The following is a 17,687-nucleotide window of genomic DNA, read 5'->3' as shown; positions in this document are numbered from 1 at the left end:
ATGGCCATTGCCCAGCAACATTCATACAGTGACGGAATGTTTTTTAAATTAATGCGATATTCCGACCTGACCTTTAAAGGTAAAAAGCCATATGATTATGGACATCTGTTTTTTCCCTCATTGAGACTTGTTAAGAGTGTGGCTCAATCTTAAAAGGAGAAGGGTTTGCCTTTCAGCCAAATGGCGTGGTGTAAGCACATTTTGGCTTTATCGTTGCCTGAAAACCTGTGCCTCTTCTCGCCAATGCTGCTGGGTGTTCCATCAGCATTGGTTTGGCTACAGCTGAAACCAAATGCTTGAGATACTTTGTTGACAAGAAAGTACATGCCTTCCTGTTCAGTGAAATGAAGAGCTGATTCTTTATTAATTATTACCATCAGTATGTATTCATATGTTCAAAATGTATAATGGCGAATGACACATCCAAGAAGAAGTGAGAAATTTTCAGGAGTCAAGTAAATGTCAATTCCTTGCAAATGTGAATCTGTGTTGCTTAATGTTGGCAGCCATTTGAGGGATGATTACTCATGCATTTTGTTTTGCCCTCAGTATCAAGAATTGGAACACACCAGTCCTCTTTGACTTGAAAGAGGGCAGTGTGTGTCTCATTGTGCAGTCTCCAAAGTAAGTCAACTTGTTTGCAATTCTCACTGAGCTCTCAAAACATAAACTTATTACATTGTTTCACTGAAATAAATAGGAATGCATTTAAGATCGCTCATTAATTTTGATGAATCATTGTAAATTTCATTCCTAAAATCAAATTAAAATTTCTCCATCAAATAATTCATGCTTTTTTCATTTTTAAGCGGTGAAGCCACTTCAATATTTGGCTATGTCCCGTCCATCCATCTGTCAAAAATGAAGAAGAAGAAGAACCTCTCGAACCCACCATGTTTAATTCTAAAGGGTAATTCTAGAGCGTTCTAAAGGGTATTTCTAAAGGGTGATTCTAGATGGTTCTAATGGGTAATTCTCATGAGTTTCATTCGTTTCTAGGCTTTGCCTATTTCATATTTAAAATGCCAAACTCAACCGTTTCCTACGGACACGGGTGCGATTTTAAAAATTATTAATTGCATTAAGATTTCAGAGAGGCAGTTTATATTATGCTCGTCTGTCTCTGCTGCTTACAAATACAATTTTGATCTGTTTATTCTCTTGTATTACATTTAATGTGCTCATGCGCCTCACCAAAAGCTCTTATTACCTCCGCCACCGAAGGTGAGAGGTGGTTATGTTCCTTTTAAAATGCCGAGTGTCAAGCAAAGGAAGAAGCACGTACCATTTTAGAAGTGTTTGGTATGACTCGGCCAGGGTTTGAACCACTGACCTCCCAAACTCAGAGCGGATGTTCTAAACATTACTCCACCGAGGCTGGTTGAGGTTGCAGCATGTTCTGCATTCATTTATGGTTTTGGCCTCACTTTTCTTTCTTTCTGCATCTCAGACACTTCCTGTTGGCTGAAGCTGGTACCCTTCATTTGTATTCTTATGAGGGAAGATCACTGCCGTCTCCATTACTCCCAGTTCCACGTATGCCTGCTCTTGGGCAGTTTACAGTCTCCCTCTGTAGTGATACACTTGCTGTGAGAGATCCAATTGATGGGAAAGGTGCGTAGTGCGATTTCCTTGGTGGCATATTTCATGATTTTGCACAGTTCTTAGAACACCATCTCATAATTTGAAGCTAAGTCAATGGTTATCACTTTTACATTGGCTTAGTTGTCTGGTAAGGCGGTTGGTTTATCAGGGATGAAAGTAGATGACTGACACAGCTAATTACATTTGGAATTTGAGATTAATGGGATTAATGATCAAGAATAACACGTTATCCATTGCTTCTTAAATGAAACTGTATTCTCCTAAGCACATCATTGCCATCTCTTTAGTTATCATGACATGTACTCTCACGAAATAATATTCTCACGTCGGGTAACAACGATGCCCTTACAAGATCCAGATAACAGCGTTTTTTCTTCAATGATATTCCAAGTTTTTGAAGCTGCCATGTTTTATCCCATCTTGATTCTGTTGTACCAAACTCTGTTACAAAGCTTCGGTGCTGCCAAAACAGTTTCTTCGCAAGGATTATACTAGGTGGTTTGCCATTGCCTTTCCAGCAGTAGTTAGGACAATAATTTGGAATTTGTTAGAACTTCAGAATTGACCATTTAGAACTTTTTAGAATTACCTGAAGGTCCGGTTGCAAACGTTGAGTGGCAAGGTTTTCCTGATGTAAGAAACAGTGAATTATTATGATATCAGGGTTTTCTGCTTTAACACGAGTAACAAAACCCAAACGACTTCCCATCATAGATGGAGCTCCGTCAATGCACACAGCCAAACAATTCAACCAGTCTAGATCATGTAGCTTGAAAAAATTGTTCATCATATTAAAGATGTCTTCTCCAGTGGTGGTACTTGACAGGGCATTGCAGAAAAGAAATTCTTCCAGAATGTCGTCTTCTCCTCTGTACCTTACAAAAACCATAAGTTGAGCATCACCTGCAATGTCTACTGATTCATCCGTCTGCAACGGAAATTTTCTTGCTTTTTTCAGTGCCACAATCAGTTGAGCCAAAATATCATCTGAAATGACATAAATTCGACGTTTGATGCGATTGTCAGAAAGTGGTACTGATTCAATCTTCTTGGCAGCATCTTCTCCGGAAACAGTTTTCACCATTGCCACTGCTCTTGGCTTCACCAGCTCCTCTCCAATGTTATGGGGCTTTTTGCATCTTGCAATATACCATACCACTTCAAAGGACGCCAAGGAAGCTTTCTCCAGAGAAAAGGCTAAACTCGAGGGAGCATCAATCCGACTTCGTTTTACCTGTTCTTCTTTGTCCTCCCAGTAAATCAGTGGCTTTTCGATAAAGTTTGGATGAACTGAATGCAAATGACACTTAAATTTGTTTTCCTTCATATATTAATTGGCGAGGACGTGCAGGCACTGAACACACTGAGATCGGACATTCCCAGATTTTGCTCTCATCTCGGTGAAGCCATATTTCAAAAACTCAGGCTTATACAGCAGTTGTTGGGCCATTTTTCCAGTTAAAGACCAAACCTGGAATGAAAAGAGTTTTAAATTATAACATTTTTAGAAAATATTGGAAATTGTTCAAAAAGTTAGAAATAACCAATTGTAAAGTTAATTATTATTAATTATTATATTATTCGATTCCACACAGTAACATTCATAAAAAATCACACGTCAATAAAGACAAGTAAGATGCAGGCAATACTTACTTTGTTTGTAGTAACTAGATCTCAGGCTCCAGTAAACAAGTGAAAGCACGACTGTCAGATTGTGAAACTGTCGACACATGCGAAAATCGAATTTCTTATATGTGAAAAATTTGTTTTCTAGAACATTCTTGAATGATTCAGGATAAAAAAGGAATTTTGGCAACAGAATATAATAAAATAAACTCCAATGATAAATCTCATCTGGAACCATTAATGAATGTTTAAAATGTTTGATTTTTAATTTAAATAAAAACGTTTAACGAATAAAAACAGTGCATTCAATAATTAATTTAGCTCAAAACGCTAAAATTACAGCGCCACCTATAATATCGCATTCAGATGAGAGTGATACTTAACAACAGGCTCCTCGCTGGTCTGCTTGTCGCAAGAGTATTGGATGTGTGCGGACTTGAACATTATTATATTAAGCGTATATGAATGCTGTTGTATCCAGCAATTACTCGAAACGTACTTGATGGTAACGTCAACGGTTTTATCCAAAATCTCAACACAGCACAGCATGCCAAATAGGCGTTCAAAAACCCTGTCTTTCCTTAGCTCCTCTCACTCTCCAAAACCAACTGTCATTTCCGTTTCCCATACATATGAACTATAACATGTGAATTCCAAACATAAATTACATGTGAATTATAACACGTGAATTCCAAACATAACAGATGCTATATTATCCACAATTATTCTACTTTAATTACTATTTCAATAATCCTTCATACTATGCCAGTGAAGGAATCCCCTTATAACACTGTAATATTTCTTTTTTTGAGACCGTCCCGTGACCCTCAGGAACACCGTCATGACCCTCATTTGGGTTGCGACCATGGATTTGGGAACCACTATTCTAAAGGGTAAATTCTAAAGTTCTAAATTGTAAATTCTAAAGGGTAAATTCTAAGGGGTTCCAAAGGGTGATTGTAAAAGGTCCTAAAAGGTAGATTCGAAAGTTCTGAGGGGTTCTAAATGGTAAATTCTGAAGTTCGAAAGGGTTCTAATGGGTAAATTCTAAAGTTCTAAAGGATTCTACAGGGTGATTGTAAAGCGTAATTACCTTCGCAAAAGCGGAAGGTTATGTTTTGATCGCTGTGTATTTATTTGTATGTCTGTGTGTGTGTATGTTAATCGCATAACTCAAAAAGTATTCAACCGAATTGCATGAAATTTGGTGGGATGATTGGTTATTATACGGGACACATTTGATTAGATTTTGGGAAACAGATTTGCTCAAATTCTGACTATTTTTAACTCGATCGTATTTCACTCAAAGTTATGAGCGACTGAAGAAGAAGATGTCCATCCAGGACGTCATCACTATAACGCGATCTCCCGCGATCATTTCAACCTCAAAAAAAATTATAATTGCAGATTTGACAATAGATGAGGCATATTAACAAACGAATGAAACAGATTTGCTCAAATTCTGACTATTTTTAACTCGATCGTATTTCACTCAAAGTTATGCGCGACTGAAGAAGAAGATGTCCATCCAGGACGTCATCACTATAACGCAATCTCCCGCGATCATTTCAACCTCAAAAAAAATTATAATTGCAGATTTGTCAAGAGATGAGGCATATTAACAAACAAATGAAACAGATTTGCTCAAATTCTGACTATTTTTAACTCGATCGTATTTCACTCAAAGTTATGAGCGACTGAAGAAGAGGATGTCCATCCAAGACGTCATCACTATAACGCGATCTCCCGCAATCATTTCAACCTCAAATGAAATTCAAATTGCAGATTTGTCAATCGGGGAGGCATATTAACAGACGAATGAAACAGATTTGCTCAAATTCTGATTTTTAAAAATCGATCGCATTTCACATAAAGTTTCACATCGCATACACTCCCATGCCAAGTACAGAACAGTAGCTGCGGCGAAGGTATGCGCTCTACCGAGTGCCCGGATTCTAGTTCTAAATGTTTCTAAAGGGTAAATTGTAGAAATTGTGGGCAGAATGAGGCAAACTGTCCAAGCAATGCGTGGACATACGGATGCACGCTTGGCTCCTTTTATATACACATGTATCATGTACATGTATCGAAAAGCCATTGAGATGAAGGTAAATAAAAGGATCCTTAGCTGGAAACATCAATTCCATTCACCCAAACTTTGTCTTATTATGTTCAACTTAATGGGATTGCTTGATAAAAAGTGCTTTTATGCTTATCACAATTTGATTCATCAGACATTATAGCACTTAACTGGAAAGATAATGAAGCAGCCATTCTTAAGTGTTCAAACTTTCAACAACTCAATGGCTGTATTGTACTTCACAATTTTTCAACATATATTCGCTAGCCTATTCTGTGGAAATGTGACGTGGCCGATATTGATGTGTGTTCTCTTTGTGTAGTTGTTCACCTGTTCGACACAGTGACCGGACGTCCCCTGGGGATAAAGAAACCTCTACAGCACAAGGTGGGATCTTATTTGGCATAATGTTTGCCAGAATTTTAAACACTCGTCGATGCTGAGAAATTCACTGAGAATTATGAAAAACACTTCTAGGCTTAAGGGGTTTCGAAAATGATGTAAACAACTGCCATGATGTAGTAATTAATCGTAAATTAAGATGGAACAATAGTGTGTGACATCCCCATGTTTCTCTGGCATTGTCATAAAAACCAGGACAACCAAGCGTGATCTTGATGTTTGGAAAATAAGAAAACAAACAAACTGACAATTGAAGTATCAGTTCTCAATGAACTGTTTTGAACATTGTAGACTGGAGAGAAGCACATTGGAAAAGTACAGGTTATCAACAATAATATAAAAAATAATGTATGGTCCCTTACAAGAGCCCTTTCCCAAGAGCCTAAAATGCAGGAGACCATTAGGCCCATCCAGGCCTGGTGTTGGCTTAGCGGTTAGGGTGCCGGCTTGGGATCCTAGGATCCTGGGTTCGAATCCCGATCGATCGCTGAATTAACTCCGGGGGGCTAATTCGGGATCCGGGGGGATCGGGGGTTAGCCCATGACAATCTTCTCCATTTTGCCCTATTTTCTGCATCTCTCCTTGTTAACCCCTTTGCCCGCATTTCTTCTTCCACCATCTTTAGCCAAGTCTTTCTCGGTCTTCCCCGTCCTCTACTTCCTTCTACATTCATTTCCATCACTCTTCTCAACCAGTCACTTTCATCCTTCCTCAACACATGACCAAACCATCTCAACCTGTTTCTCTTCACAGCATCCATCACAAGCTCTATTCCCATCATTTTTCGCAATTCATCGTTTGTCTTCCTCTCTCTCAATGATACTCCGCACATCCATCGAACCATTCGCATTTCCACCCTTTCCAGCCTTTGTTGCTGCTCTACGTTCATTACCCATGTCTCGCTCCCATAAATCATAACACTTCTCACACATGCAGCATACACCTTTCCCTTCAGCTTCAACGACATTCCCCTCCTCATCAGCACGCCACTCAGTTCCCGAAACTTCTTCCATGGACATCTCACTCTAGCAACCGTTGCCGAGTCTGATCCACCTTCTCCATTCACCATGTCTCCTAGGTAACAATAGTTCGGTAACTAGGTACCTCCTCGGTTAGAAGTATTATTCAATACCACTTGATGTTCCTTTATTATCCAAACCATTGCTTATCTGTCATTTTACAGATAATACATTGACTCAACTTGTGGGTTTTTACTTGTGTGTGGAATATGAACCTGTCATGATTCAGACCAATTTACAATGTTTATAATTAGTATGTGTCTTTAAAATGCATCTTCAAATCATTACTTCAAAGTACTTCCTGACTTGCCAAAGCTGTTATGTCTTCGTTGGAATAACAATGGTAGACACCTTGGTATTAATATCAATGACAATTATAGTGAGTTCTCATTAAATAAATATGTCGAGTTGAATTGCCCCCACCCCAACCATATCCCCTCCTCCCTCACCTTTGATAATAATTCACTGGCAGGCCTATAATATAAGACCAATTTACAGGCCTACCTTCTTCTGCACGAATTCCTTGATGACATTGTTACAGCTAAGATATTTTATTATCCGAATCGACTGAACGGGCCGGCAGGATGTCCGTTGGAGGTACGCACACTCGCATCCAAGCTGTCTAGGCTGGGTTTGAATGCTAACCCCGCTATAAACGGTCATGGCGGTGTTTCACAGGCAGAGTGCCATTCGTCAATGTGTGTGCCGTCCCTCCGATGGACGTTAAACTGGGCATCCCATCTGCCAGCATTGATTGGTGGACGTTGACGATCCCATGGTGTCCTTTGCAAAGAGTAGGCGAGCTACCGTCGGCGCTATGAGCAAACTCCGTAGTTCACGTTCACACGTTCACAACGTAGTTCACAATTTTTATGACTTGTTCAAGAACATCCTGAAGATGAGATGGAAGGGTTTTTGAAGCAAGAGCTTGCAGATGAATCAGACAATGAACATAAATGATGCCTGGAGATAGATTTTGAACAAGCGCTTGGAAGCCACTTTTTGCTCCGAGCATAGCTGGGGCGCCTTCGGTGCACACTCCACAGAGATTGTGCCAGTTCAGTTCCTCATGGTCAAAGAACTCTGTTACATTTTTCAGATTCGTTGCTCTTAAACATGGTAAAGTGAGCGCAGATGACCATACAACATTTGAGGAAAAATACAATAAAATTTTCTATTGCTATTTTTATTCCCATGCTTTTTGAAAAAAATGGGGGGATATTGTAATCGGCTCCGTCTGTCCAGCCCCTAGGGTGGGGTCAAAAGGTCAAATACCAGAAAATGTATTTACGGGCACATTTTAAAACATTTTTAAATGAAACTTTGTATATGCAGTCAATATTGGGGGACACATGAATTTTATAACGATTTTCTTGGATTTGACCCCTGGTTTATGCCCTAAAGTTGAGGACTAAGAGTCGCAGGGGTCAAAACGGGGGAAAAAAATGAACTCCAAATTTGATATTGGGTCATTCCTGGTGGAATCTTTCACCATTTTTCAACTTTGTTATATATATATTTGTATACAAGATCGAGGCTCGTGTAAGAGCTAACAGTAATCACAAAAACACAAACTGACACATAAAACATATGATAAAGGGAGCGGGAGACAAGATGGGGAGAGAGAGAAAGCACACAAGTACAACATTGGAGACCAGGGACATCGGGAGATCTGTGGGAAGGAGAGTGCTTGGGGGGAGGATGCATGTGAAGGGGAGTGGGGGGGGGAAGGGGGTGGGGAAAGGTATAAAACACATGGACAGTGCAAGGACTTCCAAGAAAGACGTCGGTATTTCAAAAAAGTAGACCTGGGGTGAATTAACGGGGGTAGAAAAGATCAAGGTTTTGGATGGGGGAAGATAAGAGATGGTGGTGAACAGCTGTTTTAAAGACCTGGAGGGAGGAGTGGGATTGAAGAGAGTGAGGAAGTTTGTTCCAGAGGTGGGAGAAAAGGGGAATGAAAGGGTAAAGGTGAGCAGAGAGTCTTTATTTTGGCAATTTCACCAGAAGGGGGTTCTGGCAGATCTTGTGCGACCTGAAGGAATATTGGGGGGGCAGAGCACAGAGAGAGCTAGGGGAGCAAGGCCGGAGAGGAGTCGGTAGAAGACAGAAAGACCACCAACCTGCCTGTGGTGAGTGAGTGAAAGGCCCTCGGAGTTAGCTTCATCACGGGAGATTCCACTGATTCTGAAAGCTTTGGTTTCAACATCGTGAAGCCGAGCTAGGTGTGAGGCAGGAGCACCGGCCCAGAGGGGGGAACAGTATTCCATTGAGCTGCGGATGAAAGCCTTGTATGTGGTGAGGAGCTCAGGTGTGCCAAGGAAGGACTTCGCACGACGGAGGATGCCCAGTCGGCTGCTGGCTTTGGAGGCCAGCTTGGAAATGTGGTTTTCCCTGGAAAGATCATGGCAGATAGTGAGACCCAAAAGCCAGAACTTCTTGCAGAGGATTATTCAGAAAGTAGATGGGAGGGTTGTCCCGTCGGTCTTTTCGGAGAGACATATTGAGAGTGAAGTTTGTAGATGTATGATTAGTTTATATGATTCATAGTTCATATGATTAGTTCTGACATGTTCAACCTTGCTGAAGCATGTGGATTTGTGGTGGCATGCCATCGACTTCGCTCTCGTCTTTTTTGGATGGGACTAGTGGCAGAGGCCAGGGAATCCATAATGGCAGGAAGATTTGGCATGGTTGTTTTGTGCGAAAAAGTACAGACACACACACACACACACACACACACACACACACACACACACACACACACACACACACACACATACACACACACACACACACACAGGGCCACAGTAACGCCATGACAGTAACACACACAGGGTCAAAAATGAATCCAAACTGGTGCTGCATTTTCATTGTACTTGGTCCCCATATACGAAGGGGAGTCGAAACGATTTTCCTCTGGGAAAATGAATTCAGCGCCAAAAAGATGATGTCACATCTAATAAAAAAAAAATAAAAAAAATATCAGCAGGAAATTCACTGCTAAGCAAATAATATGTGACAAGCGCCAGAAACAACATAAACAAATTAATATCGATTTGTGCTACATTTTCCTTCTTTTTTGCTTCATTTTGGAACCTTTTGACTCCCTTTCATAGATTGCCTGATCTCAACCTTTGTGGAAGCCTTCGGCAAGTGTCTTTCATGCTGTCTGAGGCCCGTAGTACTAGCCAAAAGCAATGTCACCAGCTCATGTTACCCTGCCAGGCTGTTATCCATGTTATCCAAAAGAGACAATTTAATCTTCCTCATGCACATGGTTGCAAACTGGACGATTGACTTCACCTCCCCTTTGAAGGATGGCATGCTGTACAAACATATTCCATTGGTGACATTGCACCAGAACAACAAGTATACAATCAAGGGAACTGTTCAACCCTCGTTGTTTTTCCTACGGTGCCATTAAAATGATTTGTGAAGAAAATTTTGTTCACCTATGAAGTCGTCATAGATCCAAAGTGCTACACAACTACCTATGAAATATACATGCGATGGAAGGTCATATACTTGCATGAAAAAGTGTTTTTCTGACACACCGAAGAGTTGGCGACGATCCCAATGAAACAAGATGATCTCGGGTCTCAGGCAAAATGGACGATAAGTCCACTGAAGGGGGTCACCCGAATCTTGATTCCAACGTTAAAGCTGAAAACCAGGACAAATCATTAGGATATGCCCTTCTTCGGCACAGTGCCTCATCAGTTGTGAATCCATCGGTCATGACTTTGCAACCACCATTGTCAGAGTTGGGTCGGGTTTCATTGATATGTCATAGAAAAATCGACATTGTGCCATGAACTTTACAATTCTGATGCTGATGTAACGTACTGTCATCTGTTACAGAATATCGGTGCTGCCAAAGGAGTTTCTTACCAAGTGTTATACTAGGCGATTTGCCATTGCCTTCCCAGCAGTAGTTAGGGCAAGAATCTGGAATTTGTTCTCGGTGAAACACTGGGATGGCAGTCTATAGCTGGGCTGAGGTTCAAACCCAGGCTAGACAGCTGCAGTGCCTTCAGAAAGTGTTCACACCCCTTCACTTTTTCACGTTTTGTTGTGTTACAGCCTGAATTTAAAATGGATTAAATTGAGATATTTTGTCACTGATCTACACCTAATACCTCATAATGTCAAAGTGGAATTTTGTTTTTAGAAATCCCTGCAAAATAATTAAAAATGAAATACATAAATGTCTAATTTTCATCAGTGTTCAACCCCTTGAGTCAATACTTTGTAGAAGCGCCTTTAGCAGCGATTACAACTTCGAGTCTTCTTGGGTATGTCTGCATCAGCTTTGCACATCGGGATTTGAGGAGTTTTTCCCGTTATTCCTCGCAGATTTGTTCAAGCTCTGTCAAGTTGGATGGAGAATGTCGGTGAACAACAATCTTCAAGGCTTTCCATATATTCTCAATGGGAGTCGAGTCCGGGCTTTGGCTGGGCCACTCAAGGACTTTCACATTCTTGTTCTGAAACCATCTCAGTGTTGCTTTGGCTGCATGCTGAGGGTATTTTTCCTGTTGGAATGTAATTCTTTGCAACAATATAAGGTCTTTTGCACTCTGAAGCAAGCTCTCTTAAAGGGTTTGCCTGTATTTGGCTCCATGCATTGTTCCCTCTGTTCTTACAAGTTTTCCAATTCCTGCTGCTGAAAAACATCCCCATGGCATGATGCTGCTACCACCATGCTTCATGGTCAGGATGGTGTTAGATGGGTGATAAACTGTGCTTTATTTCTGCCAGATGTAGCGCTTTGCATTCAGGCCAAAGTGTTCAATTTTCGTCTCATCAAACAGAATCTTTCGTCGCATACTCTGGTCTGATAAAGCGGATATTTGTGAAGTGCTGAAGAGACTGTTGTCCTTCCTGCAGGTTCTCTCATCTCAGCCAAGGATCTCTCTATTTCTGTCAGTGGTCATTGGGTTCTTGGTTACCTCCCTGACCAAGGTCCTTCTTGCCTAGTTACTCCGTTTGGTCAGACAATTTGGAGTGTCATCACAAAGGGGTTGAATACTTATTGACTCAAGACATTTCAGCTTTTCATTTATAATTATTTTAAACAAATTTCTCAAACAAATTCCACTTTGTCATTATGAGGTATTATTTGTAGATCAGTGACAAAAAAAATCTCAATTTAATCCATTTTAAATTCAGGCTGTAACACAACAAAATGTGAAAAAAGTCAAGGGGTGTGAATACTTTCTGAAGGCAGTGGAGGTGGCTTGTGTGTGTCCTGCCAGCCTTGATGACAAAGGCTTCGCGGCCATCTTGCCAGCCCAGCTTTACAATACAAAATTATAATTTATGCTCTTCTGTAAGCCTCAATCTCTGTATTTAAAAAAGTTATTTTGTTGCACTGTGCTTTGCTTGTCGCACCTTTAATTATTTTCTGTGCAGATGGAAGTGCAGGAGGTAGCCCTGGAGCAAGTTGGGCCACCTGCTGAGAGGAAGTTGGCCTTTGTGGACTGTAATCAGGATGTGTACCTGGTGCATGTGCGCCTCTCAACTATCATCAGAATTGGTATGCATCTATGAAACACCTCTTTTGTTTACCTACCTATTTAAACTAGTTCTATTTGGTTGGCATTGGAATTGCCGTTACTGTATCACTGACCATAATATTTGTTTATCGATTGTGCAGGTGGGCCAGTGAGTGGTTTGGCATGGCATGTTGAGACCAGCCTACTCTGCGGTATGCAAGATCGTGCCCTTTTGCTGTGGCTTTGCCCTGGAGCTGCCTTTATTGACCCACAGCTTCTGCCACTGACGCAGACTCATCATGATTTCCCGTAAGGAGCTTGTTGGTGGGCACACGAGTTGGACACAACAAAGTTGATGTATAGGGGCACGACAAAGCATTGTAAGCCATGGCATTGCACCGCACTGTTTGTGTGTGTGTGTGTGTGTGTGTGTGTGTGTGTGTGTGTTTGTGTGTGTGTGTGTGTGTGTGTGTGTGTGTGAGTGAGTGTGTGAGAGAGAGACAGTGAAATGTGACATGTCAGTGTCTAGTGCAGTGTCACATTACATTACAAAGTTTGGCACACGTCAAGGCCCAACCAGTGCAGGCTACTTTTCTTTTGTTGTATACCGCTCCTTCCCTATTCCATCTCCATGCACTGCACGACGTCATCGCTGGGCACTTTTGGGGGCCCGGCGATGACTCGTACTGAAAGGGAGTACTCAGTTTTCACTCCGTTTGTTTTCTTTCTTGTTACTTGGCCAAAAAATTTTTTGGACAAATATGTTGATCACTCTGCTTGTGTGTTTGTGTTTGTGTTTGTCTGTCCGCTCACTTATACTTGCCTACAGGTCACAATTTTAAACCGATCTTCACAAAACTTCACCAAACGGTAGAGTTAGTGGTCTGACAGTATACTATTTTTTTTTTTAGGTCAACAGGTCAACATAGGCCAAAAGGTCAACAACCTTTTCAAATTTCTAAAATCCTCAATTTTCCTCTGATTGACGTAAAATTTGAATAGGATTGTCATATCAGCCAACTGAATTCAACCATCAACTATTTCAGAGGTCAAAAGGATGGTCTACTGAGTGTCATTCTACTTTGTTATATTTACCTCTGCCACCAAAGGTGGATGGAGGTTATGTTTTCACTCCTGTCTGTCTGTCCGTTTGTTTGTCTGTCTGTCTGTCTGTTTGTTTGTGAACAAGATATCTCAAAAAGTTGTGGACGGATTTGGACGAAATTTGGCAGAGATGTAGCGTATGTGACAAGGACGAAATGATTGGATTTTGGTGAGTATCTGGATTCGGATCTGGCTAGCAGAATATTTTAAGTGATTCTTCACCATTCGGAGATAGGGCCAAAAACGATATATAGCAGGATATCTCAAAAAGTTGTGAACGGATGATTTTGATTTAATGTGATTCTTTATTGTGATCTTCTGGTCTACTCTGGGATACAAAATGTAAACTGTTCACCTGGCGGAGGTATGCTGTCTACTGAGTGCCGTTCTAGTTTGCCAAGTGTCACTCTATGAGTGATTTTTCATTTGTTTGTTACTTGCAAAATCGAAGATTTTTCATGTATATTGGTCGGTTGCGTTTGTTATTCTGTCTGTCTGTCTGTTTGTGACTTGGCAAATATATATATTTTTGCAAGTATGTTGATCACTCCGGTTTGTGTGTGTGTTTGTGTGTTTGTTTGTTGGTTTGTGTGTTTGTTTGTCCACTCACTTATACTTGCCTACAGGTCACAATTTTAAACCGATCTTCACGAAACTTCACCAAATGGTATAGTTCGTGGTCCGACAAAATCCTATATATATTTGAGGTCAAATGGTCAACATAGGCCAAAGGTCAACCACATTTTTTCAAATTTCTAAAATCCTCAATTTTAATCCGATTGACTTGAAATTTGAATAGGATTTACATATCGGCATACTGAATTCAACCACCAACTATTTTTGAGGTCAACATAAGCCAAAAGGTCAACGTAGGCCAGATTTATAAAAGCTGCAATTTTCATCCGATTGACTTGAAATTGTAAGAGCCTTTGCATATCTGGACACTGAATCCACCAAGTACTTTTGAGGTCAATATAGGCCAAAAGGTCAACATAGGCCAAACTTCTAAAATCCTCAATTTTCATCCGATTGATTTGAAATTTTCAGAGGATTTGCATACCACGTCACTGAATTCAACCTCCAATTATTTTTAAGGTCATCATAGGCCAACAACTTATTTTAGGGATTTTGCATGCTATGCACGACATATTTCTTTATTTTTCTATTTGTGTCAACTGATATTTGGTATGCGTTCCTATAGGTTGAGCATCGCAAAAAAAAATACATAAGAATTACTTATTTTTCCTGATGACTATGGGTGTGAGCTGTCGTAACTTAATTATTGGCTGAATTTAATGTTTTTGGCATCTTACTATAATTCTGTCTGTCCGTTCGAAGGTACCGCAAAAACGGCTGAACCGATCACAACGATATTTTGGGTGTGTAATCCTAGGACCCCCTGGAGTAAAATAGGCTATATTGTTTTTCCAAGTTTTCCAAGTTTTCCAATTTTCCAATTTTCCAGTTTTTCCAAACACGATGGAATAATATTTACTGATATGAACAGTGATGTGGCTTTTGTTGAAATTTTACGTACCAGGAGAGAGTAGATGGACTCCTGACGAACACTTCCTATATAAACGTGCGGCTCCGAAGTAACACGGCAGCGTGTGCAAAGCGACTGAGACACAGGTGTAGCGGCCGCTTCCGTGTTACAGATGCGGCACGCACTCTTCACACATAAACGTGCGACTGAGAAAGACGTGTGGCGGCCGCTTCCGTTTTGCAGAATTCAATCTTTTTTCAAAATTGGTGCCATGTACTGTTTAGATTTTGATGATTTGCGTGTGATATGATTCAATGGATGTTTATATGAATCGTTTAAAATAAAAAAAGCCTTCAATTTCTGATATTTTGCCTTTTCATTTGGGCTTCCCGATTAAAGCCCCGCCCGTAGAGCGGGTACCGTTGCTAGTTTCATTAACCATAACAGTAACAGTTATAATTTATCTACTACAAATGATTTTGACTGCACTTTGTTGTTTGTTTCCTAAGAATGTGTGATTTGAATCTTGTATTCATCGATGTATAACTACAAGACAATAACGTGCATATTTTTCTGTGTTGGTTCATGTTCAGTGAGGTAGGGAAGGCAGCACAGCTGCTGTCATTTTCTGGTTCCATGGTGCAAGTGCGTCGTGCCGACGGCGCTCTAATACAATTGCACACCTTGCCCTACTCTGACCTGCTGCATACTCAAGTCACACGGGGACTATGGCCAGCTGCCTTGCGTCTCTGTCGTTCTACCAAGGTGTGTGACTTGTTTACTTTGTTTTTCTGCTTCTGTCTCTTTTTCTGTATTTTCTTTGCTACAAATGAGGTTCAAAAAGAGTTGCACTAGCTCAACTTGAGCTCCAGATAAAAAAAATTGTAAATCAACAACAATATAAAATGCATTTTAAATAATTTCTGGATGTTGAGGTTATTCTCCTGTTGCAGTAGTAGGCAGAAAATTACAGCTTTTTAAAGGAAGGTACAACAATAAGTAGGACTGATCAGGTATAGTTCAGAGTGATTACAGAGGTCAACATCGGATTACTAAGTCCATATCTTCAAAAAGAGGCAAAGGTTAGTAAATTGGCAAGGATTTTAAAATTAAGTAATTGGCATCTCCCTTTACAGAGAAAAGGTCAGGAAACGTAACAGAACCAACTAGAACGGCACTCGGTAGAGAGCATACTTCTGCCAGGCTGAACAGTTTACGTTTTGTATCCCACTGATCTGGATCCGGACCTGACCCAAAATCGAATGAGCTTGTTCTTGTCACCTAACCAACTCATCCACCTCGTTTTGTCATAAGTTGTCCACAACCTTTTGAAATATCATGCTCTATCCGTCTATCGTCTTTGGCCCTATTAGTCAATGGTGAAGAATCGCTTGAGGGAATTAAAAAAAAATCGCCTATCCAGATCCATATTCAGATCTTCATCAAAATATAATTGATTAGTCATTGTCACACAACCAATCTGTCCACCAAGTTTCGTCCAGATCTGTCCACAACTTTTTGAGATATCGTCCTCTATGTCGGTTTTAGCCCTATCTGTCAAAGTGAAGAATCACTTAAAAATTCTCGAATACAGATCCAGATCCGAATCTTCACCAAAATTGAACCACCTCTTCCTTATCACACACAAACCTCTCCACCAAGTTTCGTCCAAATCTGTCCCCACCTTTTTGAGATATCCTGCTATATATCGGTTTTAGCCGTATCTGCCAATGGTGAAGAATCACTTTTAAAATTATACAATCCAGATCCGAATCTTCACCAAAATTGAACCACCTCTTCCTTATCACACACAAACCTCTCCACCAAGTTTCGTCCAAATCTGTCCCCACCTTTTTGAGATATCCTGCTATATATCGGTTTTAGCCGTATCTGCCAATGGTGAAGAATCACTTTAAAAATTATACAATCCAGATCCGAATCTTCACCAAAATTGAACCAATTCTTCCTTGTCACACACACAACCTCTCCACCAAGTTTCGTCTGAATCCGTCCACAACAACCTCTTGGGATATCCTGTTCACAAACAGGCAAACAGACAAACAGGGGTGAAAACATAACCTCCATCCACCTTCCGTGGTGCATGTAACAAGTGGTATTGCTTGAGGAAAAGATAAGCAGTTAGATTGCAGTTCAATAGTATAAAGCAAATTCGGAAACAGGACGTTTCATAATAGATAAAAACTCCAGGACTCCAGGACATGCAAAGGTCATGCTGATGGAGATAAAGAAATATGCTTATTGTGTGCTTGCAGATATACAGTATTTTATATCTTATACAGTACTGTACTCACATTTTACAGATTTCGATAAGAGAGTGTACCAGAACATGGGAAATGAGTAATACTGTAGTTGTATCAATTGGGGAAATTAATCATAGTTTTGAGAAAAGGAGCTGGTAATTGTAGGCCAGTAAGATTAAATTCAGTATGTAGTGGAGAAAGCATTTAATAGGGACTTCGTATGTCGCATCAATAAGTGTTTATTTAAAGTTAATAGAGAGATAGACAAATGAATTCACGTGATTGTTTTTCACATTTGCTGGAATATTTTGAAGATAATGGTCGTGCAATAGATTTTTATATATTTATATATAAAATTTATATATATATATATATATATATATATATATATATATATATATATATATATATATATATTGTTGCGGATATGAGGACTGTATATATATTTTTTATTGTGTGCTGTATTATTATTATTATTGTTTATTCTGCGCCCCCCTACCTCCGGAGCTGTGTAAAGGTGAAAGGGCATCCTAAAGCGCGGCGTTACGCGCGCTGCTTGTGAGCAAGGAGGAAGCGGACAAGCGGTAACATATAAACGTCTT

General features: G+C 40.2%; 1 protein-coding gene across 7 annotated transcripts in view; it reads left to right on the top strand.

The window, feature by feature from the left end:
- IFT80 (intraflagellar transport 80) overlaps positions 1-17,687 on the top strand; it is a 102,886-nt gene that overhangs the window by 26,085 nt on the left and 59,114 nt on the right. For all 7 annotated transcript variants that reach the window (XM_078785277.1, XM_078785273.1, XM_078785275.1 and 4 more), the window contains 6 exons: positions 550-624; positions 1,451-1,614; positions 5,634-5,698; positions 12,152-12,275; positions 12,396-12,543; positions 15,418-15,589. In XM_078785277.1, coding sequence (XP_078641403.1) covers positions 550-624; positions 1,451-1,614; positions 5,634-5,698; positions 12,152-12,275; positions 12,396-12,543; positions 15,418-15,589 — 748 coding nt within the window. The remainder of the gene's footprint in view (positions 1-549; positions 625-1,450; positions 1,615-5,633; positions 5,699-12,151; positions 12,276-12,395; positions 12,544-15,417; positions 15,590-17,687) is intronic.

This window comes from Myxine glutinosa, chromosome 10 (genome assembly GCF_964187855.1).
Source record: "Myxine glutinosa chromosome 10, kmMyxGlut1.1, whole genome shotgun sequence".
NCBI classification, from domain to species: Eukaryota; Metazoa; Chordata; class Myxini; order Myxiniformes; family Myxinidae; genus Myxine; species Myxine glutinosa.
The sequence above is the reverse complement of the archived record's forward strand: the minus strand, read 5'-3'. Positions and strand labels throughout refer to the sequence as shown.